Here is a 27595-nt window from a genome sequence, read left to right as displayed (position 1 = left end):
TTGTTTTCTATGCTTTTTCAATTGTTTCCTCGCCTCATCCCCTTGTCCTCCCTCTCTTCCTCTTTTTACACTCTTCTTAGGTCTCCTTCTTGTCTTGTCTCCTTGTTTCCTACTTCTTTTCATTCCCCTTTCCCAGGTTCTTCTTTCATTTACTTCTTTTTCCTTTTTCCCTTTTGTCTCCTTGTTTCCTCTCCTTTAAACTTACATTTACTCTTTTATTCTATCCTTTTATCCTTACTCCCTTCTCTAGATTTGCTTTCCTATTTCCTTTTCGTTCCCTGTCTCCTCTACCTCTGTTGTTTCCTCATCTCCTCGTCCTCTTTGGTCTTATCCCCCCCCAAACACACACACTTGCTGTTATAATCTCCTCTCCCCTTGCATTTGTTCGTGTCTCCTTGTCTCCTTCATCCTGTCTGTTCTTGGCTCCTTGCTTTGACTTTTGAGTTGTTCTCTGTCGCTCTCCCAGAATCCCGCGGTGGAGATGCACGATGTGTGCTGACCTGCTAATTATGTGGACGACAGAAACCTGTGTGTGTGTGTGTGTCACACACACCTGCTGTGTTTCTGCTCATTGATTAGTCCAGACTGACAGACAAATTCACCTCCAGCCGAGTGTCTGATTGGTCAGCCTGCAGCGAGGTGTTTTAGTGGTCCGCTCCCCCGCGGGGTGTCGGTGTGACGCTGAACCCCACCACACCTGCACCTGGACCTTTGAACCCATTAAGGGAGCAATTCACACATATTTCCACGCTTATTATGGGAGGAAGGCGAGGACGGGAACAACGACAGAGTCAACCTGACAGTAAACATAAGGAAATTTCCATCAGTGCGGGATTTAAAAACCAGGAAGTTCCAACACCATGCCATAAAATTAAAAAATCTCATGCGATTTAAATTCAGGGGGTCAGCACTCACCTTTCCTCACCTGCTCCACCCACTCCCACTTCCCCATCCTCCAGTCAGAACCTCTCAGTGCAAAGAACGGAGACTGTGTTGAAACAATGTGAACGTTGCACAGGAAACACAATACTACCAAAAGTATTCACTCACTCATCCAAATCATTGAATTCAGGTGTTCCAGCCGCTTCCATGGCCACAGGTGTAGGTGTGCAGACTGCTTCTACTAATGTTTGTGCGACAGTGTTCAGCTATCAGCATCTTCTTCTCTGAATTTCAGCTGTAGTCAGCTGAGGAGCTGGCAGGATGTGACTCCACGAGCAACATGTTCCCTCTTCTCTCTTTCAAAATAAAACTACAGGAATTTACGGTGTTCTGAGAGAAGAATGGAAACGTGGTCGTTTTGAAGCTTTGAGCTTGTATTTAACGTTCCTCACACACATGCAGAGATGGGCAGTAACGCGTTACTTGTTACTTGTAACGCGTTACTGTAATCTGATTACTTTTTTCAAGTAACGAGTAAAGTAAGGGATTACTATTGCAAAAACGGTAATTGGATTACCGTTACTTTCCCGTAGGAACGCTGCGTTACTGCGTTACTAAAACCGTGATTTTTTGCGAGAATGTCTCACGACAGTGACGTAAGCGAGTGCGCCGTTAGAGACAACAGCTGTGTGCAGATCAACAGTGGATCATATATCGAGTGCAGAGAGAGTATGAGCGTGCAGCGTTTAAAGCGTGGAAGTACTGACCTTACTTTGAGTTTGATTCCATAAAAAGTGACAAAAACATTAGTGTCCGCTGTGCGTGGGAAGAAAACTTCTTTTTACAGCGAAAAACCCCTAAACTTCCAACAAGCACCGAGTAGCTACGACGTGATGGGAAACTCACAGAGAAACTCGCGGATTCTTCCACTGACCGCGGCACACCTGCACCAGGGTAACCCTCCGCCTACCCCACTCCTGCTTTACAGGTGAAAATAGAGCAACAGGACCGCTGAGTCTTTGACTTTATTTATTTTCTGCTCTGTTTTACTTGCATCTATTTGAAAGACTGAGTGTAAACACAAAAAATTATTTTATTTTATGTGCTGGAATGTGCAGAAAATAGGTTTAAATGTTAAACTAATTTCTTCCAGTCAGAGAATGTTGCAAATAATTAAATTTTTGCTTGATGCATAAAGTTAAAAGATTAAAACTAATAAAACAAGTTTTAAAAAGATGCTTTTCCATTTGATTACATTTTGTATGATGGATTATGCAGAAAAAGTAGAATTGGGCTGAAAGATCTATCACTTTATCACCTCTTCAGGTTGTAAATCGTGTTTTTAAAAAGTAACTAAGTAACTAAGTAATTAATTACTTTTGAAAATAAGTAATCAGTAAAGTAACGGGATTACTTTTTTGGGGAAGTAATCAGTAATTAGTTACTGATTACTTTTTTCAAGTAACTTGACCAACACTGCACACATGCAAAGGTGAGTTTGGCAAAGTGTTTAGAAATCATCTTCAGGTAAGTGTGGTTCAGGTTCTCTCTGTGCTTTGCTGGACAGCCAGCTGAGCGGCTAGCCTTTACTTGTTGCTAACTCAACTTTTTACATCAGGTTTGTAGGGACGGTTGACTTTTCCAGGTCTCATTGGAATTAAAAACAAAGTCCATAAAGTGCCTTAGCTGTAACACAGACTGCATGAAAGCTAGGCCAATTATTTCTGAAGCAACAGATAAGAGAAAGTCTTACTGCTAAAACATGTTTCCACTCACACCGAATGACGGGGGGGGGGGGGGGGGGGGGGGGTGTCTCATTTCTGTTATTTAAAATGATAATAGAGTCAAGTGAGTGAATGACTCCATGCTTCTATTCCTACAGGTTATCCAGATCATGGTGGCAGCTGTCAGAGCTGCACAGGCTTCCCTCTCCACTTCCTCCAGCTCTTCCAGGGTGACAACAAGGCATTCCCAAGCCAGCTGAGAGATGTAATCTCTGCAGCACGTCCTGGTTCTGCCCCAGGGCCTCTCCTGCTGTGCCTGGCGACTCACCTAGGGTTGCAAAGCAGCTTGCAGAGGCAGTGGTAGACAGGCTAAAGCATGATTTATGGATGATTATAAGCAGAGGCTCTGGAGACGAGCTTATGTGGAGTCCAATTAAAAACCACAAACTCATAGCTGGATGCATGCACGCTGAATGCTGATTGGTTGAAGGGTCAAAATATGAAGTGTGGCTGCAGTGAAGAGTTTCCACACTCAGCATCACTGAGAGATGTTCTTTAGCCTTTAATGTTATTTTAATGTTCTAAGGACCTGAAACACCAACAACATGCATGCATGAGTCTGCACAGCTCGCTGTAGCACCTGCAGATTACCGACCTGCAGCCGTGCACGTCGCGCTTCTGCGGCCGAGCTTCTCTTCACAGCTGAGCTCTGCGAACACACTGAATGTATCAGCTGGAGTTAATACTGCACAGCGGTCGGGGGAAATCATTTGCATCATATTTATGTGAGAGCAGAGATGAATCAGCCTCGCGAGTCTGTAAGTTGCTGTTCCACAGGGCACGGGTTCACACGGCGTGCAGGAAGTGAAGACCTGAATTTATTTATCCAATGTTTCCGAGCTGGGATGTTCTGATGCTCAGTGCAGGCTGTTTAAATGTGTATGAGGTCGGTTCATTGTGCTGTCGCACACATGACAATATCTGATTTGTTGTTTTTTATTGTGTCTGAATAATTTCGCCTGAGCAGACATGCAAATAAAATCATGGACACGATGCTCCAAATTGAGACTGTGCAGAAGGAAGCAGACGAATCGCAGCAGGCCGTTAATCCACAGATCGCCGCCTCGCTCTGTCTCTCCGTCGGGCTGTCGTCCTCTAACTCGCACCAACAGGCCGAACCAATCAGCTGTCACGACAGGAAGCCGCTGTGGTCCGAACACTCACAGAGGCTTTTCTCCGTGACCGCGTTGGACAGGTGTGGAAAGTGTCCTGTCGGTCGCCGTTAGCATTCTGACAGCTGAAGCTTTCGGCACACACTCCTGCGAGGCGTGCTGGACATATCGATGACAGACGACCTCTGGAGGTCAGAAGATCTTCATGTGTTTGTGCATCTCTGTCATAAAGCTGAAGTCTTTCTTTGTTGTTGTCCTGAACTTCCTGCCCTGAAGACTTGAATCCATATGAGATCCTCATCACCTCGTAGGAGTCAGGATGCTCTGTGAAATAAATGCAGTGATTTTATCATAAATTATATTTTATTCATAACAGAACATAAGAACATAACAAATGTGGAAACTGGAAACAACAGACATCTCTTGGTTTTGGGGGGGTGATAAAAATATGAGCTCCTTGTGAACATGATGGCAGCGACACGTCTGTAAAAGTAGGACAGGTCCATGTTTGCTCTCTAACACCAGTCTGTGACGGTCTGCTTCGTGCTCTCGTTGCTTTCACGAAGCTCCAGATGTTGTCAGCTGGTCAGAGGTCTGCTCCTCTGCTTTAGTCTGAGTTTGGATGGATCTGACCTGTATGGAAGCCCGTTTCTAGTATCCATAACTCGAAATTTCGACTTATTAACTCGAAATTTCAAGAAATATAACTCAAAATTTCGAGTTACTTTTCTCAAAATTTCGAGTTAGCTCTGCCAATCAAAAATCTACGTGAATGAGGTCACTTTCTTGTTACCTGGAAGCATATGGCGCAGAGGAACGCGCACTCAAAAACGGATCCCAACAAATTGGCGCTTTCATGAGTACGTTTGCTGACAGAGACTCCTCCAGGTTCTCTGAGATGCCGATGGTGACGTGCTGTGGATGTTCACAGATGGTGGATGTCTGCCCGTCTTTACACCAGAGAAACTCCGCCTCTCTAAGATGCTCATTTTATACCCGATCACGTGACTGACCTGCTGCCAGATGTTTCTGTTTAGCATCACTTACTTTTCCAGACTTTTGTTGACCTGTCTCGACTTTTTTGAGACTTTTACTAACATATAATTCAAAATGAGTTTATTATGAGTGTGGGTGTGATCGGTTTCCTCTCGTGCTTGGATCAGAGCTCAGCTCTCGTCAGACAGATGCAGCTTCAAATGCTGCTGCGACCTTTTCAGAGCGTTTGATGAACAATAACAAACACACTGGATGTGTTTGTGTCATTTCTGAAATGTTAGCATCATTTTTAGTCCTGCTCCAAAGTTTGGGGTCACTGAGAAACGTCCTTGTTTTTGAAAGAAAAGCACATTTGCTTTCACTTAAAACAACATTAAATTAATCAGAAATGCTCTGACAATTAGTGATTAATGAAATTATTAAAGATGAACAACAGTAATACCTGCGTAGGCGTAGAACGGCTCTTTTCCAGCAAATGTCACTGCAGAGCTTCAGCAGCACACGTGTGAGGAGACGGGCTGACTGCAGTCATGTGAGCGCCGCTGCAAACACACTCAACGAAGCTTAAAGCAGCGAAAATGTCCTTGACGTGGGTCAGAGTGTGTCAGGCTTCGGTCCAGGCAGGTCAAATCGATAGATTTCCAGCCGATCAGCTGATCTCCAACAATGACGCCGTGGAGCTCCGACCTCGGCCCTGTCAGTCCAAACACCGACTCGTTATGAAGAAGCAGCTGACTCACTGTGTTACTGTGCTGTGTTTCATCTTCCTTCATTCACGCCAACCTGGCCCCGCCCCTCCCTGAGCCTGGTTCTGCCAGAGGTTTCTTCCTGTTAAAGGGGAGTTTTTCCTTCCCACTGTTGCCAAGTGGTCCAGGCCCTGGTCATATGCAATGTGAGTGTATTAAACAGCGGTGGCTGTGTGTGCACGGCCATGTTTCAGGTTTTTCTGCTGCTGTATTAAAAGAGGAAAACGAGGCTGTGAGGGGAGCAGCAAACAGTGACGCGTCTGCAGCTTAACAGCAGGACACTGTTGGTGGGAAGAGCCTCGCTGCTGCGACTGAAGCTTCGTTACTGAGACTCCCACAGGTCTGAACACATTAGGACCTCGACAGGGGTCAAACGTGAGCTCGCAGTCACAACGGACCAAAGAGCCGCTTGAGCTCTGCAAATAACCCCAAACGCAAAAATGAGCCCATGAAATGAACATGTTTCCTCTGCCTGTACGTCTGCACTGCATCACGTCAGCGTCGGATCAGCTCTCACACGAAACTAAAGTAAAACAGCCTCAAAGCCGCGACGCACGAGCTCATCGCATGTCAGCTGACTTACAGGCACAAACTGTACCACACAGATTTCAATAACCACTCAGCTGTGCGTGTCAACAGGTAAATGGTCTTTCATTGACAGACCTGCAGGCAGCAGCACAATGATGCGCTCGATGTGAGGAGGGCGGAATAATTATTTCAAACCAGAGCTGATGCTTCACTGAGCACACGACATTTATCAGCAAATTGAGTCAGAGATGGAAGAACGAGAAGAAAGAGACGTGGCAAGAACAGTTACCTCACGCTCACCTGGACCCTAAAAATAATCAAATCAAATAAGCATCAGCCAGAGCATCATCCTGCCCCTTCACCTGCTCGCCATCTCACCAACACACGACTGCTCAGTGAAACAATCAGTAAAGCTAGACTGAAGTAAAAATGAAAACTGGCTTACAAAACTACTTAAACTGAAGTAAAAATGCCCAGAAAATGTCTTCAGCTTTAGTCTCTACCAAGCAGCTGCAATTCCTTCAATGTCCAGCAGAGGCAGCAGTGAGTCAGCCGCAAAGACATGTTAATAAACCCGTTAATAAACAGTCTGTCCATCCATCTGTTTGCTCCTTTTCAGGGTCGCTGGAGCCTATCCCCGCTGTCTCAGGGTGAGAGGAGGGGTACACCCTGGACAGGTCGCCAGTCTGTCGTGTTTTGTGTTTACTGTGATAGAATAGAATAGAATAGAATAGAATAGAATAGAATAGAATAGAATAGAATAGAATAAGCCTTTATTAGCCCACGGATGAGAAATCTCGGTGTTACAGAGCTCTTACAGCACGGGAAAAGAAAATATAACAGGAGGACACAGGGTGGTCCTATATGCAGGTAACAATGTACAGAATACAGTAAACAAACAGGCTGGTGAGTAAGACGACCAGAACCATGTTAAGCTGCATCATAGAGTCTCGCTCCTTCCTACACTGAAATGAAGTGGACTGTGAAGTGGGGTGCACCCCCAAAACCAAGTGAACAACACGTTCAGCCATTTATGTTCACAGTGTGTTCACAGAAATACCTCAGGATTCATGACGACATCATCACACATCATCTGTTTAAGCTCACGGGCGCTCGCTGCGCCGACACAGGAGGAGCAAACGTCAGCGATGCAGACAGAGGAGGCTCTCTCCACAAAGTTTCACCTGTTTACTCTCTGAGCTCCTCTCTGCCCCCCCAGTCCTTTGGTGGAAGTGTCCAGATTTCACGGACACTTCCTGTCGATCACACAGCATCAGTGACTTTAATAACGCGGCTCATGGTTCTGTCTCTTCGTTGACGTTTGTTTCAGGCAACCTTATTTGACAACAGCACGATCAAACTGGAAATTCTGGCCCCATTTGGTCCCCTGTGACAACATTCTGGACACGCCCCTGTGCTAAATCTGATCATGTGACCGCCTCCTGTCCGCGAGCCTCCAGCTGAGAAACAAAGTGAGTGGGAGGGAAGGAGGGGAGGAGGGGAGGAATTTGAAACCGGCTCATTTCACTAAACATCATCATCATCATCATCATCAGTCACCCCCCTCCACCCATCACCAAACCCACCCCACCGCCCTGGGCAATGACGTCAGCGGGGCTTTAAAAGAGCCGCCGTGACGGGACAGAAGCAGAAGATCCTCCGAGCCGCAGACAGACACACACGTGACGAAGATGAACTCCTCCTCGCGCCTCCGCTGCCTCCTCCTGCTGCTCGTCTCCCTCACCGCCTCCATCAGCTGCACCTCCGCCGCGCAGAGAGACTCCAAACTCCGCCTGTTGCTGCACCGGACGCCGCTGCTGGGCTCCAAACAGGTCCGACACGCGCACACGCACGCGCACACACGCACCCATTTCATTTGATTTCAAAAAATCTGTTTGAACTTTAATCTAAAAAGTTTGAAAATGATTTTCTGTGAAAGTTTTGTAGAAAAATGAAAAACTGCAGGAAAAAGTTTGAATGTATTAAATGTAATGAAACTGTAAAGGTGGAGGAAACATCACTGAGTGCAGACAAGGCTGAATATTGTCTTTATGAATGAACAGCCATAAACAAATGTACCAGATAACCAGGAAGCAGCTCCTTTAATGAAAAACACAGAAACCTGCAGCTGGTGTACAAATCACAGCGGTTTGTTCTCTGTGAACGTTTGAGGGCTTCAGCTCTGATTTCAGCTCTGTTCACTCCTATCAAAGAAATCAGAGGCTGAAAACATCATCATCATCATCATCATCATCATCACTGAATAAAATCAGACAGGAAGCAAAAGGATGCAAATAAAAGCTTCAGTCTTTATTAAAAACCCTGAGGCTTTAAATCCAGAGAAATGTTTCCCTCCATCACAGAGCGCTTCAGCTTCACTTTAACTACACACGTCCTGAACCAGTCTAATACCTGACAAACGAGCTGAAATCACACCTTCTCGGTCTGTGAGGGCTTCTTTTATTTCTTCGTCGTGACCTGCGTGAAGCTCTCCTGACGATGACGAGAGGGTGATGAAAGGTTTGTTTGGCGGCTGTAAATCAGCCGATGATTCATCTGCTCATCGCTCCTTTGTGGATTCTTTATGGTCGAGTCTGGAAAGCCCGAGCGACCGATGAAGACAACGTTACTGCTGTGTGATGTTTCAGACGCTTTCAGCAGCCACTCGCGTCGTGACTTCGGTCAGACACGAGGTGAACGTTCTGAAGAAGCTCAAACAGCTTCTTCTTCCATCAGTGAAGGTTTGCAGCAGAGATCATGCAGGACTGTGACACTCTGCTGCAGGCGCTCAGCTCTTGCATCCACATCTCGACTGACGTTTCCACCTCGGCTCCACATCAGCTGCTTCTTCTGCAGCTCGACTTTCACCCATAAACATGTGAACACAGCCTCCATCTCTTTACATAGAACGGTCATTTCATCTCAGTGTTATTCGTACAGCACCGGTTCACACTGTAGGCTAAAGACTCTACAGCAAGAATCAGACGACCCGCGGCGACAGTGGGAAGGAAAGGAGAGAGAGATGGGCAGAGAGGACAAAACTAAAATGTGATGACACACAGCAGGTAGAGATCAGTGCAGACGGTTGGTGTTCAGAGAAGGGCGCGGCATGCTTTTTGAGTAAAACGGAGGATGTGGTTCCTCTCTGCAGCACCGTGACGCCATGAAGACGCCACGCAGACAGGAAACACGACGGCGTCTGACCTCTGCAGACTCACAAACACTCAGAAACTATGACATAAAACCTCTTTTTCTGTTTTGATGTGTGCAGTTTTCTTCAGCATCCCACAAACTGCTCAGCAGGAAGTGAAGGAGTCACAGCTCACCCTTTCACAATAAAGCTTGAGAGTTTTCAGAGCAGGGCTGCACGCTCCAAACTTAGTTTGTGGTTTTCTGCCCCCTGGAGGTTTAAGTGTGTTAGCATCTTTCGCTGATTGGCTTCAACCTCGAGATATCCTGCAGGTCACGGCGATGTGTTTAGAGGAATCGTCTTTGGAACAACTTTACAGATTACTGTGAAAAGTCTTTAGTTACATTAGATGTTTTCAAAACACAACTCATAAAATCTTTAAGGAAAAAGTCAAAAACATGTTTAAACTAAAACTTTAATATTTATCCACCAAATAACAACTGAACGCGTGTTGTTACAGCCGGTGTTTCAGCGACACGCTCGAACCTCAGAGAGAAATCAAAACAGCGAAACAAATTTGTCTGTTCAGAAATGTCAATAACTAATTTCACCCACATAATAAATTGTTTGTTTGTGAAACAGTAAATACAAATGAATGGATAATGCAAATATTTTGCTATTAGCATTGAAAACTATACCTTGATCATTTTTCAAAACTACTTATAAAAAAAATTCACTTATAATAAAACAAAACCATTTATAAAAATTTCATTATTATTTCATTTAATTCTCCTCAGGAAAGAATTTATAGTAACATATGAATTAGATTTCAAACAAACATAAACTCACAAAGAAAAAACTTCTGAACATCAGAAGCTAAATTTATTTAAACTAAATCATCATGATCACGATTTATTTTATAAAATTTGTTTTGTTTTTTTCACAGTGTTACTACTGTCAGTCAGTTTGTAATTATACATTAAACACAAATAACTTCATTAAATCACAAAATAAATGTCATTTTATTATGTTGTGCAAAAAGTAAAATCTTCACTTTATCAATTTTGTTTTTACTACTGAATCTGGGTGATGTCACAGACAGGAGATGTCCCTATATGGTCATCTCTGGCACCAAAGCCCCGCCCACCACCTATTTAAAACAGTTAGACGGTGGGAGATAAAGATCATGCAAAGCTCCCCTCCCCCCTCCCTCACAGAGTAAAAACAGGAACTTCGTTTCACTTTAAGCAGCCGACGCTGAGCTTTGTTGGGCTCCTCACGTTCCCGCACTGAGTTATTCGTGTGTTTTTCATCTTGACGTGTTTTCAGGACATGTCGCGGACCTCGCTGGCAGAGCTGCTCCTCTCTGACCTCCTGCAGGTGGAGAACGAGGCTCTGGAAGAGGAGAACTTCCCTCTGTCCGACGGTGAACCCGAAGACATCCGCGTCGACCTGGAGCGCGCCGCCGGCAGCGGCCCGCTGCTCGCCCCCCGAGAGAGGAAAGCCGGCTGCAAGAATTTCTTCTGGAAGACCTTCACATCCTGCTGAGAGCCTCCTGCTCCTCCTGCTGTACAGAAACACGAGACTGTCGTGATTAGTTTGGATGAAGTGTTTTGATTTCTCTGAGCTGATTCTTTCCGAATGTAAACTTGATGAAACTATTTTTAATTGTTGGTTTGAATAAAATCAGTTTGAGACAAACACTCGACCCCGTCTGCTGCTCGGGGGGTAAACACCTTCATCACGATGAAGAACTGCAGATTTTATGAAGCTGATTAATGCTGGTGCCGGGGAGGGAGGGCTGAACAATAAAATAACTTTAATGATGGTTAATAAAGAGAGGAAGTGGCTCCATAGCAACCACAGGGAGGAATATTTAATCAAACTGAGATAACAAATCAGATCATAAGTTTCCATTTTATTGATCCTCAGAGGCTGGACTGAACATCACAGCAGAGAAATCAATAAAAATCACCTGTGCAGATGTTCAGGCCATAAGTATGTGGACACGTGTGCACTGACACGGAGGAGACGGGGGGCTGTGGGCTTTCTTCACCACAGAAATCAATCGCTTCGCTCAAAAAAGCACATTTCAAAGCCAAACACAATAAGTAGAAAAAGCGACATTTGTGCATGTTTTTTCCAGTTTTAACTTTTCATTTTTTGCACATTTTTAATTTTAGGCTGTGAAACATTTCAACACAGAATGACCAAATAACAGAACCTCGGGTTTATATCAGCTACATGTTTCAGTGTCCTCCTGTTAGCGCTCGCACAAAGCTTCTGTTCTTCTTTGTCAAAGACAGATGATCACATCTGTCAACCTTCCCGCAGCGCTGGCGACATGTCCCCGAGCACGCCTGAACGCAAGGATTTGGTTTTGGCATTGGTGGGGACGGATGATTCAACCATCGAACTCTGCCCCGTTTCTTTTCTTTTTTCCATTTTGTCTTTGCTTCTTGATAAAAGGAGAAGTATACTTGCCTACACATGCTATTCTACCTGCTTTTAAACCGTTTAAAATTACAATTCATAGTTTTATATGTGAATTATATAATGTTAAATTCCTATTAAACAAATGACTGACTAAGTATTTTAGGCTTTAGTTTACTTCCATATAAATCAGGTATCATACAAACATAAAAATAGCTTCAAATACAGTCATGACAATAAAAGAATATGACTTTAAGGACTTAACAACATCACTTCAGTTACACCAACATCTCTGACACATCAGCACTAAGGGAACACTGAATGACCTGCTGGTTTTGTCCATAAAACTACTCGTCTAAGATGACCACAAAGTAAAAGATCTCTCAGCAACATTATGCAACATTTTAGGCACTGTTGCCCCGATCAGGTCAGTGAGCTGGGATGTTTTATTCTAAACATGAACTACTGTTACAGCAACACACATGGACTACATGCCCCACACAACAAACACATGCCTGCTCCTCTCGTTAGCTGAAATGAACTGCTGGCATATTGGTTTTATATCTGTACTGTCCAGTCTCTCCTGGTGGACATGGCATCACATTATTCATGGTTACATACAATTTTAGACTGATGTGGGCCAAGCCTAGCGCCTACTTGCCAACCTTGAGACCTCAGAGTTAGGGAGACATTCAAAGGGGCTGGGGAGGGGGGTATACATGTACATACATATATACAAAAAACTTTTTACAGTGTTTATTTATCGGATAAAATAAGTTAAATGTCACCGTTATTATTGTCCGGCCAGAAACAGGCCGGGGGTGTCCTTTGTGGTCTAAGTGGGCCGGGTCCTCCGAAAGCCGGGTAGACCGGAAATGAGCGACTGTGAAATTGGACGGTGTAGCCTTCAGAATTACGTCACCTGCCATCTCCTCCTTGCTGTCTAAAATATAACCGGACACTGGTGTAGATGTTCTCACACAGCAGTTTATTCAGCTGTGTGAGAACCCCGGAGGAATCCTCCCGAGGGATTAATAAAGTTTTATTTAATCTAATAACTTTAATCTCAGCCAAACCGATTTACTCACCAACAAATAAAACACAACTAAAGCACTGAAAAAGGCCAAACAATAACATGTTTACGTTGTTTGACGTTTACACAGCTACATTCTCGCCTGAAAATGTGTTAAAAGTTTATTTTGCGACCCAGAAAGATTAATAAGAGTAATCCGGTCGTTCAGTCTGACGTCACTAGCCGTGTCTGGGTCTAAACTCCGCTGCAGGTCCATATATCAAACGATCACTGTGGCATTACTGAGAGTTAAAAACTGTCTAAAGTCTTTCATCTTTAATAAAATGATCAGCGTTCTGCTCTACCAGGTGTAACAATTGAGTTTAACATCCAGGCATCCATGAAAACGGAATTTATGACATTTAATGGAGTTAGAAGTTAGCAGGGAGTTAGCTCGCTAGCTTCTATCTAAATACAATATAGCATGTCCTGACTGCGGGGTTTTGGAAACAAATTAAAACGTACAGCTCTGTTATCACTTCCAGCATAAATGAAGACAGAAAACTAAACAGCAGTGACGTTTGTAGGGTTACTGAAGTTGGGCTAGCTGCTATATAATGATGTGCTACGTGACTGCTAGCGACACAGCTATGTTAGCATAATATAAACAAGCTAACTTTTTTTCCACTCGATAAAAGTTAACGTGAGTGTTCTCGGTGGTCAGGAACAAATGTAATCGCATGGCAGGATGCTGTAAAAGGACCAAACTTCAGCCAGGAGAACAACTGAGATAATCCATCCACAATACGAGGTTAGTCATTCATATACTGCTGCATGGGCTGGGCTGTAGTTACATCCTAAGGTTTTAAAAACTGGCCTAATCACATTGGCCATATTTGTCACATGAGGTAGGACTCCAGTAGAGACCGTAATTTAACTCTTTCTGCTCCGCTGGCTGAATGAGACGCTGACAGATCGTTTTTTTCTTACTATTGGGTTTGTTTTTCTTTACTCGAAGAGATCAAATTATTGGTGGGGACAATTCAATAATCGCTGGATGTTGGTGGGGACACGTCCCTTCCGTCCATGCCAAATCTACGCCCTTGCCTGAAAGTGTGGGCTTGGCATGGCTGAGCACAGGAAAACTAAACGAGGGCCGACAGACAGACTGGTGTGGAAAAGCGTGTCTACAGTCAGCAACAGAGAAATGAATGCAAACATAATCAGAGCACGAGCCTCCAAACACAGAGCCAATAAAGCCCGATGTTCTGTGAACCTGTCCCCAAAACTCTCACCTCCATTTTAATCACAGCAGCTTCTTCAGCGAGCAGCAGCAGGAAGCATTTTAATTTTCCATTCCAGTTATCTTTACAATCACCGCGTGTCACACCTGAGTACAGGCTATCTAGTATGAGCAGCTTTCATACTGTTGCTGAGTTATTTCCACACGTATATTCTGTGTAATTACAGCAGAGACGCTGTGTAATTACTGTCTGCTCTCAATGATGCTGGAGGGAGCGAGGATGGAAATTAAACTCGCTGAAAAAAGACTCGACTAAAACTTCACAACTTCAGCCAGACGCTCTCACACTATTCATCACTGTGTCCATGAACGAATCGCTGAAATCAGTATGTTTCTGACTGCTCCTTACTTTTACTCCCTACATTTTAAAAACACTCTCGTTACTTTATGTGTGACGTATCTGAGTCACAGTGAGGCAGCGCTGTTCGTGTACGAATCACAAGGAGACGTCGCGTCAAAGACGTCACAGAGAGTTGACTTTGTCTCGGCCCAACACCTGAGCGACTGTTTGCGTCAGCGTGGAGCTGACCCTACAGAAGAGGAGCGAGCACAAAGGGAGCAACGTTTTTAAGTGTTTCTGTCAGCTCAACAATCCTCAGCAAACACACAAACTGTGTGCGCGCAGTTTGTCTCATGTTGTGAATCAAACTGATGGAGACTAACTGTGATATTTAAAGACTGCATGAAAACCCTCTGCAGGTTAGTGCAGGATAAACAGGTTAGCTTGCTGCACAGTGGCCTGGTTTCATGGTCACAGGAAGCTTACATAGGTGGAGCAGAGATTCATAACAACAAATCAAGAAGACTGTGGAGGAGCAGACGGAAAACACCGAGCGTTTGTGACACAAACCACCAGCTACACTCAAGAACTGCGAGAGCAGATTAGACTCAAAAATCTAACAGAGCTGGAAACGTTCTTCAGGACGACTGAAAGTGAGAAAGAACGAAGAATGAAGAGAAAAATGTGGAAAGGAGGAAGAGAGGAAACGAGCCACAGGTGGAGTTCAGGAGACGTGATTCTGATCGGCCTGATGTTAAACTGCTGCCTCGCCTCCTCTGCCACGCTAAAAGACAAGTGAGGAAGGGTGTGTGTGTGTGTGTGTGCGTGTGTGTGTGTGTGTGCGTGTGTGTGTGTGTGTGTGTGTGTGTGCGTGTGTGTGTGTGCGTGTGTGTGTGTGTGCGTGTGTGTGTGTGTGCAGCAGCTGCTGCAGTCAGATTAGCAGCTCCTTTCACTCATTAGTTCTTTGTTAAGAAAAGCTTTCAGGAGCTTAATGAGAGCTGATGATTGGCAGCTGAGACACGCAGCAGCAAATGGAGAGGGCGTCCATTACCGCCGATCACGCGACGGCACTACGTGTGAAATCACATGACCCGCTTTGAAAGTTGGTCAGATACTCAAAGTGCATTGAAAACAGTAACTGCCCATTTCTTGTAAACATGATCAGAAACAGATGCAAACCGAAGCTCAGCGGCAATAACACATGACGCCGTGTAGCACGTTCAGGAGGAGCTAGCCTCAGTTCTCACGGTGGGACCGTCTACCCAGCTGGTGATTAAATACATTAACTTCAAAATGATAAGAAATGAATGATGCCAACCAAAAGAAGAATGCAGCCCAGAGGCGGAGCCAGACATTTGAAACACCCGGGGCTTAGCCCAGTAAGCCACACCCCCGCTCCACCACTGATGCAGCCAGAACTGAGCCTTGTGGAACACCACAGGTTAGGGGAAGACCGTGTGTTTATCATATATACGTCATTCAGTGTGATCAGAGACACAAGGTCAATGACTCGACACGAAGGATGAGCCGACCCAGTTTAGACCAGATTGGACTTCATGTGGTGTGTGACCTGAAACCAGTTTAATACCACGATTTAAGCTATCGCTGTTAACATTACACAAACTTACAGACTCTAAGCTAAACGTTTGCGTGAAGCCAGTGTCCTCGATGTCCAGGCTTTGGCGTCCTGAAGCGTCCCGTACTTGCACTTATTTCAGGGACGATCTCAGCAGCTGCGACGCCACACGGAGCTGTGACCTCACTAAACTCTCTCCTGATGACTTTACGGTCTCAGCCACTGATTTCAAGCCCGAATGAATAAAACATGATTTCTGTTTGGTTTCATTTTGTGGTTTCATTAGAGTCAGAAAATCCCACAAAGCAGGGGCGGGCGTAGGCTTCACAACACGACCCCACAAATCGCATCTTTTACACACAGTCTGTGAGCTCATCTGCGCTTCCTGCTGTGGATCTTATTATAATGTCCGCATGGCCATCAGAAACCTGCTGCTTGAATATATGTGATTGTTTCACAGCGGCGTGCAGCAGAGCGTCTTCCCTTTTTCAATATTAAATTTCAGCATTTAATTACCTTCAATAAAAGACTTTGGCTAATTTGAGGCATTCGTGTTTGCCTTCCAGCCTCAAATCCTAATTAAAGCCTAAAAAGGTTCGAAGCCTCATAAGATAAGATAAGACAAGACAAGACAAGACGAAATAAGACAAGATAAGATAAAATATGATAAGATAAAATAAGATAAGATAAAATAAGATAAGATAAGACAAGATAAAATAAGATAAAATAAGATAAGATAAAATAAGATAAGGTAAGATAAAATAAGATAAGATAAGATAAGATAAAATAAGATAAGGTAAGATAAAATAAGATAAGATAAAATAAGATAAAATAAGATAAAATAAGATAAGATAAAATAAGATAAGACAAGATAAAATAAGATAAAATAAAATAAGATAAGATAAAATAAGATAAGGTAAAATAAGATAAGGTAAGATAAAATAAGATAAGATAAAATAAGATAAGATAAAATAAGATAAAATAAGATAAAATAAGATAAGATAAAATAAGATAAGATAAGACAAGATAAAATAAGATAAAATAAAATAAGATAAGATAAAATAAGATAAGATAAGACAAGATAAAATAAGATAAAATAAGATAAGATAAAATAAGATAAGGTAAGATAAAATAAGATAAGATAAAATAAGATAAGATAAAATAAGATAAAATAAGATAAAATAAGATAAGATAAAATAAGATAAGATAAGACAAGATAAAATAAGATAAAATAAAATAAGATAAGATAAAATAAGATAAGATAAGACAAGATAAAATAAGATAAAATAAGGTAAGATAAAATGAAATAAGATAAAATAAGATAAAATAAGATAAGATAAGATAAGATAAAATAAGATAAGATAAAATAAGATAAGATAAAATAAGATAAGATAAGATAAGATAAGATAAGATAAGACAAGATAAAATAAGATAAGATAAAATAAGATAAGATAAAATAAGATAAGATAAGATAAAATAAAATAAGATCAAATAAGATAAGATAAGACAAGATAAAATAAGATAAGATAAAATAAGATAAGATAAAATAAGATAAGATAAAATAAAATAAGATCAAATAAGATAAGATAAGATAAGATAAGACAAGATAAAATAAGATAAGATAAAATAAGATAAGATAAAATAAGATAAAATAAGATAAGATAAAATAAAATAAGACAAAATAAGATAAAATAAGATAAGATAAAATAAGATAAGATAAAATAAAATAAGATCAAATAAGATAAGATAAGATAAGATAAGACAAGATAAAATAAGATAAGATAAAATAAGATAAGATAAAATAAAATAAGATAAAATAAGATAAGATAAAATAAGATAAAATAAGATAAGATAAAATAAAATAAGATAAAATAAGATAAAATAAGATAAGATAAGATAAAATAAGATAAGATAAAATAAGATAAGATAAAATAAGATAAGATAAGATAAGATAAGACAAGATAAAATAAGATAAGATAAAATAAGATAAGATAAAATAAGATAAGATAAAATAAAATAAGATCAAATAAGATAAGATAAGATAAGATAAGACAAGATAAAATAAGATAAGATAAAATAAGATAAGATAAAATAAGATAAAATAAGATAAGATAAAATAAAATAAGACAAAATAAGATAAAATAAGATAAGATAAGATAAAATAAGATAAGATAAAATAAAATAAGATCAAATAAGATAAGATAAGACAAGATAAAATAAGATAAGATAAAATAAGATAAGATAAAATAAGATCAGATAAAATAAGATAAGATAAAATAAAATAAGATAAAATAAAATAATCGCTACCTTATCGTGGTGGAGGGGTTTGTGTGTCACAGGGATCCCAGGGGCTATGTTGTCTGGGGGCTATTGCCCCCTGGTAGGGTCTCCCATGGCAAATTGGCCCTGGGTGAGGGACCAGACAAAGAGCGATTCATAAGACCCTTATGAAAAGGACACCGAGGGAACAGTTTACCCTGCCCGGGATAGGGTTACCGGGGCCCTGCCCTGGAGCCAGGCCCGGGGAGGGTGCCCGAGGGCGAGCGTCTGGTGGCCGGGCCTTAGTCCATGGGGCCCGGCCGGGCACAGCCCGAAGAGGAGACATGGGCCCATCCTCCCGCAGGCCCACCATCCGCAGGAGGCGCCATAGGGGTCGGGTGCATTGTGTGCCGGGTGGCGGCCAGGAGCGGAGGCCCTGGAGGACTGACCCCCGGCTGCCAAGACTGGCAATAGGGACATGGAATGTCACCTCTCTGGTGGGGAAGGAGCCTGAGTTAGTGCGTGAGGTTGAGAGGTACCGGCTAGATATAGTCGGGCTCACCTCTACACATGGCTTGGGCTCTGGAACCAGTCTCCTGGAGAGGGGCTGGACTCCTTGGTGAGAGGCGGCGGGCTGGGGTGGGTATCCTAATATCCCCTCGGCTTGCTGCCGGTACGTTGGGGTTTTTCCCGGTGGACAAGAGGGTTTGTTCCCTGCGCCTTAGGGTCGGGGAACGGGTCCTGACTGTCATCTGCGCTTATGCGCCGAGTGGCAGTTCAGAGTACCCAGCCTTCTTAGAGTCCCTGGGGGGGGGGGGGGGGGTGCTGGAGGGTGCTCCACCTGGAGACTCTGTTGTGAGACTTCAATGCTCACGTGGGTAACGACAGCGAGACCTGGAGGGGCGTGATTGGGAGGAACGGCCTCCCTGATCTGAACCCGAGCGGTGCTCTGTTATTGGACTTCTGTGCTAATCACAGTTTGGCCATAACGAACACCCTGTTCGAACATAAGAGTGTCCATAAGTGCACGTGGCACCAGGACGCTCTAGGCCGTAGGTCGATGATCGATTTTGTAATCGTATCAGCAGATCTGCGACCATATGTTCTGGACACTCGGGTAAAGAGAGGGGGTGAGCTGTCAACTGATCACCACCTGGTGGTGAGTTGGATCAGGTGGTGGGGGAAGACGCTGGACAGACCTGGTGCACCTAAACGCATAGTGAGGGTGTGCTGGGAACGTCTAGCAGAGGCCCCAGTCCGCGAGATCTTCAACGCACACCTCCGGCAGAGCTTCAACAGCATTCCGAGGGAGACTGGGGACATTGAGTCCGAATGGACCATGTTCAGCATCTCCATTGCCGAAGCTGCTGCATTGAGCTGCGGCCGCAAGGTGGTTGGTGCCTGCCGTGGTGGTAATCCCCGAACCAAATGGTGGACACCAGAGGTGAAGGGAGCCACCAGGCTGAAGAAGGAGTCCTATCGGGCTTGGTTAGCCTGTGGGACTCCGGAGGCAGCCGACAGGTATCGACAGGCCAAGCGGAATGCGGCTCGGGCAGTGGCTGAAGCAAAAACTCGGGTGTGGGAGGAGTTCGGAGAGGCCATGGAAAAAGACTTTCGGACTGCCTCGAAGAGATTCTGGCAAACCGTCAGACGTCTCAGGAGGGGAAAGCGGTGCTCTACCTGCACTGTGTATAGTGCTGGCGGAGCGCTGCTGACGTCGACTGAGAAAATTGTCAGGCGGTGGAAGGAATACTTCGAGGACCTCCTTAATCCCACTGATACGTCTTCCGAGGAGGAAGCAGAGTCTGGGGATGAGGGGAATGACCCGCCAATTTCCGGGGGCGAGGTCATTGAGGCAGTTAAACAACTCCTTGGTGGCAGAGCCCCTGGTGTTGATGAGGTCCGCCCCAAGTTCCTGAAGGCTCTGGACGTTGTAGGGCTGTCCTGGTTGACACGCCTCTGCAATGTTGCGTGGAGATCAGGGGCAGTACCTGTGGACTGGCAGACCGGGGTGGTGGTCCCCATCTTTAAGAAAGGGGACCGGAGGGTGTGTTCCAACTACAGGGGGATCACACTCCTCAGCCTCCCTGGGAAAGTCTATGCCAGGGTGCTGGAAAGGAGAGTTCGTCCGTTAGTCGAACCTCGGATACAGGAGGAATAAAGCGGTTTTCGTCCTGGTCGCGGAACACTGGACCAGCTCTTTATCCTCTCCAGGATACTTGGGGGTGCATGGGAGTTTGCCCAACCAGTCTACATGTGTTTTGTGGACTTGGAGAAGGCATTCGACCGTGTCCCTCGGGGTGTCCTGTGGGAGGTGTTGCGGGAATATGGGGTGTCTGGCCCATTGCTACGGGCCATTCGATCCCTATACAACCGTTGCAAGAGCTTGGTTCGCATTGCCGGCAATAAGTCGGACTCGTTCCCGGTGGGTGATGGGCTCCGCCAGGGCTGCCCTTTGTCTCCGGTTCTGTTCATAATTTTTATGGACAGGATTTCTAGGCGCAGCCAAGTGGCGGAGGGCTTTTGCTTTGGTGGCCTCAGAATCTCATCTCTGATTTTTGCAGATGATGTGGTTCTGTTGGCTTCATCGGGTGAGGGCCTCCAGCTCGCACTGGAACGGTTTGCAGCCGAGTGTGAAGCAGCGGGAATGAGGATCAGCACCTCCAAATCTGAGGCCATGGTTCTCAGCCGGAAAAGGGTGGAGTGCCCACTCCGGGTCGGGGATGAGTTCCTGCCCCAAGTGGAGGAGTTCAAGTATCTCGGGGTCTTGTTCACGAGTGATGGGAGAAGGGAGCCGGAGATCGACAGACGGATTGGGGCTGCAGCTGCAGTAATGCGGACGCTGCACCGGTCCGTCGTGGTGAAGAGGGAGCTGAGTGTAAAAGCGAAGCTCTCAATTTACCGGTCGATCTACGTCCCTACCCTCACCTATGGCCACGAGCTGTGGGTAGTGACCGAAAGAACGAGATCGCGGATACAAGCGGCAGAAATGAGCTTCCTCCGAAGGGTGGCTGGCCTCTCCCTTAGAGATAGGGTGAGAAGTTCGGCCATCCGGGAGGGGCTCAGAGTAGAGCAGCTGCTGCTCCACCTCGAAAGGAGTCAGCTGAGGTGGTTCGGGCATCTGACAAGGATGCCCCCTGGGCGCCTCCTGGGTGAGGTGTTCCAGGCATGTCCCACCGGGAGGAGGCCCCGGGGCAGACCCAGGACACGCTGGAGAGATTATATCTCTCGGCTGGCCTGGGAACGCCTTGGTATTCCCCCGGATAAGCTGGAGGAGGTGGCTGGGGAGAGGGAGGTCTGGGCCTCTTTGCTTAGGCTGCTGCCCCCGCGACCCGGCCCCGGACAAAGCGGATGAAGATGGATGGATGGATGGAATAAGATAAGATAAAATAAGATAAGATAAAATAAGATAAAATAAGATAAGATAAAATAAGATAAGATAAGACAAGATAAAATAAGATAAAATAAGATAAGATAAAATAAGATAAAATAAGATAAGATAAAATAAGATAAGATAAGACAAGATAAAATAAGATAAGATAAAATAAGATAAGATAAGATAAGATAAGATAAGATAAAATAAGATAAGATAAAATAAGATAAGATAAAATAAGATAAGATAAAATAAGATAAGATAAGACAAGATAAAATAAGATAAGATAAAATAAGATAAGATAAGATAAGATAAAATAAGATAAGATAAAATAAAATAAGATAACTCAGCAGGTAATGTCGACTGATTGCAGAACCACACACAATAGAAGAGTCAGATGTTCTTCCATTTTACATTCATTCTGAATTTAATTCAACAGAAACAGTAATGTGCAAAAGTCTTGAGCCATTTCTTGATGTTTTTATTTACGAAACATGCAAACGGTTTCATTCTAACTCGTCACTATTCGGTGACTATTTCTGATCGCCAGTTCTCGTGTCATTTTCATATCTGTTTCCCTTCGTTAAGCACGGCTTCCTGGCAGCCGTCCTTCCACTGAGGCATCTCTGATGAGGATCAGTGGACAGTAATGATCAGCTGACGGTCCAGATCTTCTCTCAGCTCCTGTGTCAGAACTTTCAGAGGTTTTAGGCCTCGTGCTGCTTTGTTTAAACGACACACTGCACACCCCACTGAGTTTTTGTCATGTGTAGTGGGACCAGAAGTACAAACTCAGATAACAAACTGACCTTTATTACACACAGGACAAGAGACTATCAGAATAAAGCAGGAAACTCACAGTGAGACTAAACACCTGAACCGAATAAACACAAAGACACGGATAATATAACGGAAACACAGACCAGACACGTGGAACACAGGCGGCAGAATAACGAGGAAAACGCTGATGATCAGCAAACAGTGGGTACTATGTATCATTAATGTGTAACAACAGTCTGCACAGTCATCCACGCTTTAATCCTATCAAGACTTAAAGTGTGCATTATTAGGGGCGTGGCCTCTTTGACTGACAGGTGGACGGTGACACCGGTGGCTGTAGCTATGTTGGTGCTACGGCTGCGGTGAGGTTTGTGTACTAACAGACATATAGGTGACATTCATCCTGAACCTGTCTAAACGCGACAGCCTCAACCTGACATCATCTCCATCATCTGCTTCAGCAGCAGCGAGTCATCTTTAGGTGGATGTGCAGGTGCGTTCAGCCTCTGACAGGAAGCTGCCGTGACGTCGTACACCTCTCCGTCTTGTTAAGAAATGAGCGTTTCTTTATTAAACAGGAAACGGCAGCTGCAGCTGCACAAAGAGCCTGAGCTGCCAATCAGCCCGTCAGCCAATCACACGCCAGCATTTAAACAGCTTCAATAAACCTTAATGAGCGTTAATTACATCTGAAAGCTTCACTGGAACACAGCGCACACTGCCTTTTAACTCTGTGTGTGTGTGTGTGTGTGTGTGTGTGTGTGTGTGTGTGTGTGTGTGTGTGTGTGTGTGTGTGTGTGTGTGATGTATGCAGCAGCTGATTAGTCGTCTTTTTAAGGTGAAATCATCATCAGAAGCCACACACACACACACACAGACACACACACACACACACACACACACACACACACACACACACACACACACACACACAGACACACACACACACACAGACACACTCACACACACACACACACACACTCACACACACACACAGACACACACAGACACACACACACACACAGACACACACACTCACACACACACACACACACACACACACAGACACACACAGACACACACACACACACACACACACACACACACAGACACACACACACAGACACACACAGACACACACACACACACACACACACACACAGAGCACGATGATGTCAGCAGCATTCAGGAGATCAGAGGTCAAACTGCGATCAGCAGGGCTAACCAATCACAGAGCAGCTGATAAAGTGGAGAAACACAGCGTGTTGCCGCGGTGACGTTATCATCAGCCTCCAGGTTTGGAGGTGAGTCAGACTGTGAGGTTTGTGTGGGGCCCAGTGCATGATGGGTAGGCGCGGCGTGCTCTGGGTTCAGTCTGCAGCGAAAAGATGACACAAACTTCAGAGTTTAACATTTAAGAGACGCGACCTTTGACCCCTGCAGCAGCTGCTTCCTCCTGATTAAAACCTCGCTGAGCTTTAGTTTGTTCACACATCCACACGTCTTTCACTGTACGCCGTTTATACAGATGAGTCACTTTAACCTCGAAACAAAATGAAGGCCCATGTTTGTGAAACGCTGCAGGTAAGAGCTCCACCTGGCTCAGGTAAGCAGCCAGCTGCTGGGACGATATCTGCCTCAACTTCAAGACTCTGAATATCCATGAGCGTCTCTTTGTCCATCGACACGACAACGTCTGAGTGTCTGCGTGACTCCAGACGATCTCCACAGTTCCTCCTTTAGCCATCGGCCTTTTTGTTTCTTCCATGGTGAGATCTAAAACCAGGCGCAGAGTCCATCATGGAGAGGACCTGGAGGAGACATGGTCCACGTTTGAGTCTGCAGCACAGCCTGTGATGACTTCACATCTGATTCACTGAAGCTTCACAAAGATGCACAAAAGAAAACGTTGTTTTCAGGAGGCTGACCTTCAGCTGTAACTGTGTTTGATTAAAAACTGAAAGGGGAAGCGACGCAAACGCCGCCGCCGCCGCATCATGTAAAGTGACGTTTGGAGCGCACAGGTGAGGATGAGTCAGCTTCCTGCAGGTGTTTGAGCGTCACCGGCGTCTCTCCCACAATAAGAAGTCACCCGACAACGAGAAGCTGAAGGTTTTCACCACAGCTCGTCTTCGTCTCTTTGACAGATGCAGCTGCTGCTTTTCTTCTGCTCAATGACAAGGTGACGCTGAAGAGCTCCTCATTCACTTCACCTCCTCTCCTTCACTGCCTCTTCCCCTCTCTCCTTCCTCACAGGGAAATGAGAGGAGAGGATGAAGAGGAGAGGATGTGATGAGGAAGGGAGGTCGTCTTCTTTGGAAGAACCGTCAGAAAAAAGAGGGCAGGAAGAAAATGAAAAGAAATAAAGTACAAGAAAACTGAAGATGGAAAGAAAGAAGACAAAAAGATGGTGAAAGGTTGATGCACTAAAGAAAGAAAGAATCTGTCAGGAGATGACATCATCAGTCATTTCCTGGTCCAAACAGCAAGAACGGTCTAAATTCTTTTAGAGTCAGAAGTTCGTTTCTATCTACAGATGATAAACCATCACATGAATGCATCAGGCAGGAGTCAGATGGTCTGCAGTGAGAGCAGGGAGCAGGTGGAGGTTACAAACCCAGTGGAGACACAGACAGGAGGAGAGGTAGTGAAGGTGGATGAGCTTAAATAGCTGGGGTCAACCTTAAAGCCGTGGACGGTACCCGAGACAGGTGAAGATGAGAGAGCAGGCAGGGTGGAGTGGGTGGAGACAGGTGTCATGGGTGGTGGCTGAAGGAGAGCAGCAAGAGGTAAAGGGAAGGTTTAAAGACGGCGGTGAGACCTGCTGCGATGCATGGAGGAGGAGGAGGCCCAGCTGAAGGTGTTAGACGCCACAGTCTGTCAGAGGAGGTGTGCAGAGGAACACTTTATCATCCACAGAGGGGCAGTTTGCTTTGGAGCCAGCAACACAAATAACACAAGACAGAATGACAAAATGAACAGGAACAAATGAGGATTCAAGGGAGGGAGAGTGGATATGATGGAGCTGCCAGGCTGGAGGAGAAGAGGACGAGCTCAGAGGCTGATGAACGCAGTGAAGGAGGACATGCAGAGGGTGTGTGTGTGACAGAAGAGGTGCTCGCTCAGCTCTGTGAGAACAGCAGCGACGCCTGGAGGATTGATGATGTGCTGCCACCTGGTGGAGCACGTCCTGCTGGACAGACCGTTCACTATCATCTGACAGAAACACGTCAACACTTTAGAAAGAGAAAAGCCTCCATTAGAGAGGCGTCTGGCAAACAAGGAAAAGAAGGGAGCTGTGCGACGCTCCTCCACGTGACGTCACGGGCGAGTAGCTCACAGAGGCTGAAGAACTGCTGCTCGTACTGTGTGTCTGTGGCCAGCAGGGGGAGCTGCTGGATAACTTTGACTTCATCTCCACAGTTTAATGAGGAAGCAGGTGTGACACAGACACAGGTGACAGCGTGAGTCACTGAAAAAAGAAGAACCTGTCTGAGCTCCAGGTGTACCTAATAATGTGGCCTGCTCCCAGGTGAAATTTTATTTTGATGCTGAAATCTGAGCACTTCCTCCTCCTGCTGATCCAGTCCAGCCGGTTCCTGGTTTGTGCCTCCTGTGAGCCGTGATGTGGGAGAACCTGCTCAACCCGTCTGACCCCGCCCACCTGCTCCAGGTGACAGCGTCAGCTCACATGCAGCGCAGTCGTCTTTATAAACGCTCGTTTCATCTTCTTGATCCTTTCATTCCCTCGGCCGACATTTTGATTGGATAAAGTTAAAGAGGATGAGTTCTGCATGATTCACTGCTCAGAATAATCCTTCTTTGTCTTATGCTCGTGCAGCCCCTCCCTCCATCCTCTGTCTCAAACACGTTGTTACTGTTGTTACACGTTGTTCTGTCTGAGCTTTGGAGATTTCTGAGGTTTGTGTACCTGGACACAAAGCAGTGAAGCGTGCTGGAGCGTCCTCAGAGGAAAATCCCCTGGATTGAAGTTTGCTGGACAGATAAATTCAGACCGTTATGAAAGCTCTCACTGACTCGTGGTTCGTGCATGTGAGCGTCCCCCAAAGGGCCGTTGAGAGCAGGAAGAGCAATAAACAGTTTATTGATTTGGTCTGTCTGTAAATGGTCTGTATTTGTAAAGCGCTTTTACTTGGTCCTAAGGACCCCAAAGTGCTTTACACTACACACAATCATCCACCCATTCACACACATTCACACACTGGTGATGGCAGCTACAGTGTAGCCACAGCCGCCCTGGGGCGCACTGACAGAGGCGGTTTCTACGCCTGTCCTGTGAGGCTGATGGAGTCCTCGGCGTTCAGCTCTCACACTGACCATTAACTACACATCTACTCATAGAGATACAGAGAGTGGTTTAAGGGTGGTGTAGTACGGTGGCCCCTGAGGTGATAAAGAACACTTCCCTTCCTGGAAAACGATGGATCACATTCGCGGCTTCGCGTGTGTCCAGTTCCCGGTGTGAAGGATAAACTGAGCTGAGAGCAGCAGATCAGAACCAGCGAACGCCGTGACGTTATGATGTGTTCGTTTTCAGCGTGTTTACATTTTAAACAAGTGTTTCGGTTTTATGAGCATCGTTGACTTTTGTAAATGATCAGAATAAAGACTTAAAATAGTATACAGAATACTCCTAAAAATACACTTAGTATATGTCTCAGTGTGTGTGTGTGTGTCTATATAAATGGAGAGTCCTCTTCACACGCTGAGGTTGATTGTGGAGTTCCACAGGGTTCAGTGCTGGGACCAATTCTGTTTACATTATACACCCTTAGAGCAGGGTCTCAAACTCGCGGCCTGCGGGCCACTAGCGGCCGTATATTGATGTGAAGAAATACGCTGCAGTCTGGTCCTTGATGTTTGGGAGGGTTGTTTGTTGAGTGCAGTTAAAATAAGTTCTTAAAAAATGATTCAGCGTGAAGACAACATGAGCAGAGAGCAGATGTGAGCAGATGTGCACAGATGTGCACAGATGTGCAGGTCAGCTGCTTCTGTGTTTGTAACAAGTACATTTTTTAGAGTTTTTACTTTGTTCGGTTTGATCTGAGTAACGTCATCACGGATGCCGGTGACCGTGCCGTGATGTGCGCGCGGTAAGGTTAAACCTTCAGGGTCGTGGAGGCTGAAGCTCTGCGGTCACAGGAGTCACTGCCGCCGTGGATTCTGGGAGTTGGAGGAAGAAATGAAAGTGTAATATTAAGGGAGGAGGAGGGCTAACAGCGGCGGATTTTCGCCCCACAGGGGGTGAATGAGGCCACGCGTGGGGAATTCACAAAAAACTCAGTGCGGAACTTACCGCAGCCACAGAGCGACGAGGAGCTGGAGGAGGTGACGTAGGGCCGTGTGAGTGACGTCAGTCCCTGTGTGTTTCGGGGTGTGT

General features: G+C 45.1%; 1 protein-coding gene across 1 annotated transcript; it reads left to right on the top strand.

Moving 5' to 3' along the window:
- The first annotated feature begins 7686 nt into the window (after positions 1 to 7686).
- Positions 7687 to 10879, top strand: sst1.1 (somatostatin 1, tandem duplicate 1). Its single transcript, XM_026192703.1, has 2 exons — positions 7687 to 7880; positions 10508 to 10879. Exons 1-2 carry the CDS (start codon positions 7740 to 7742, stop codon positions 10724 to 10726), a joined length of 360 nt encoding a protein of 119 aa, XP_026048488.1. The 5' UTR covers positions 7687 to 7739; the 3' UTR covers positions 10727 to 10879.
- Positions 10880 to 27595: the final 16716 nt, after the last annotated feature.

Source organism: Astatotilapia calliptera, chromosome 14 (genome assembly GCF_900246225.1).
Source record: "Astatotilapia calliptera chromosome 14, fAstCal1.2, whole genome shotgun sequence".
Taxonomy (NCBI): Eukaryota; Metazoa; Chordata; class Actinopteri; order Cichliformes; family Cichlidae; genus Astatotilapia; species Astatotilapia calliptera.
This window is presented reverse-complemented; position numbering and strand designations above follow the sequence as displayed.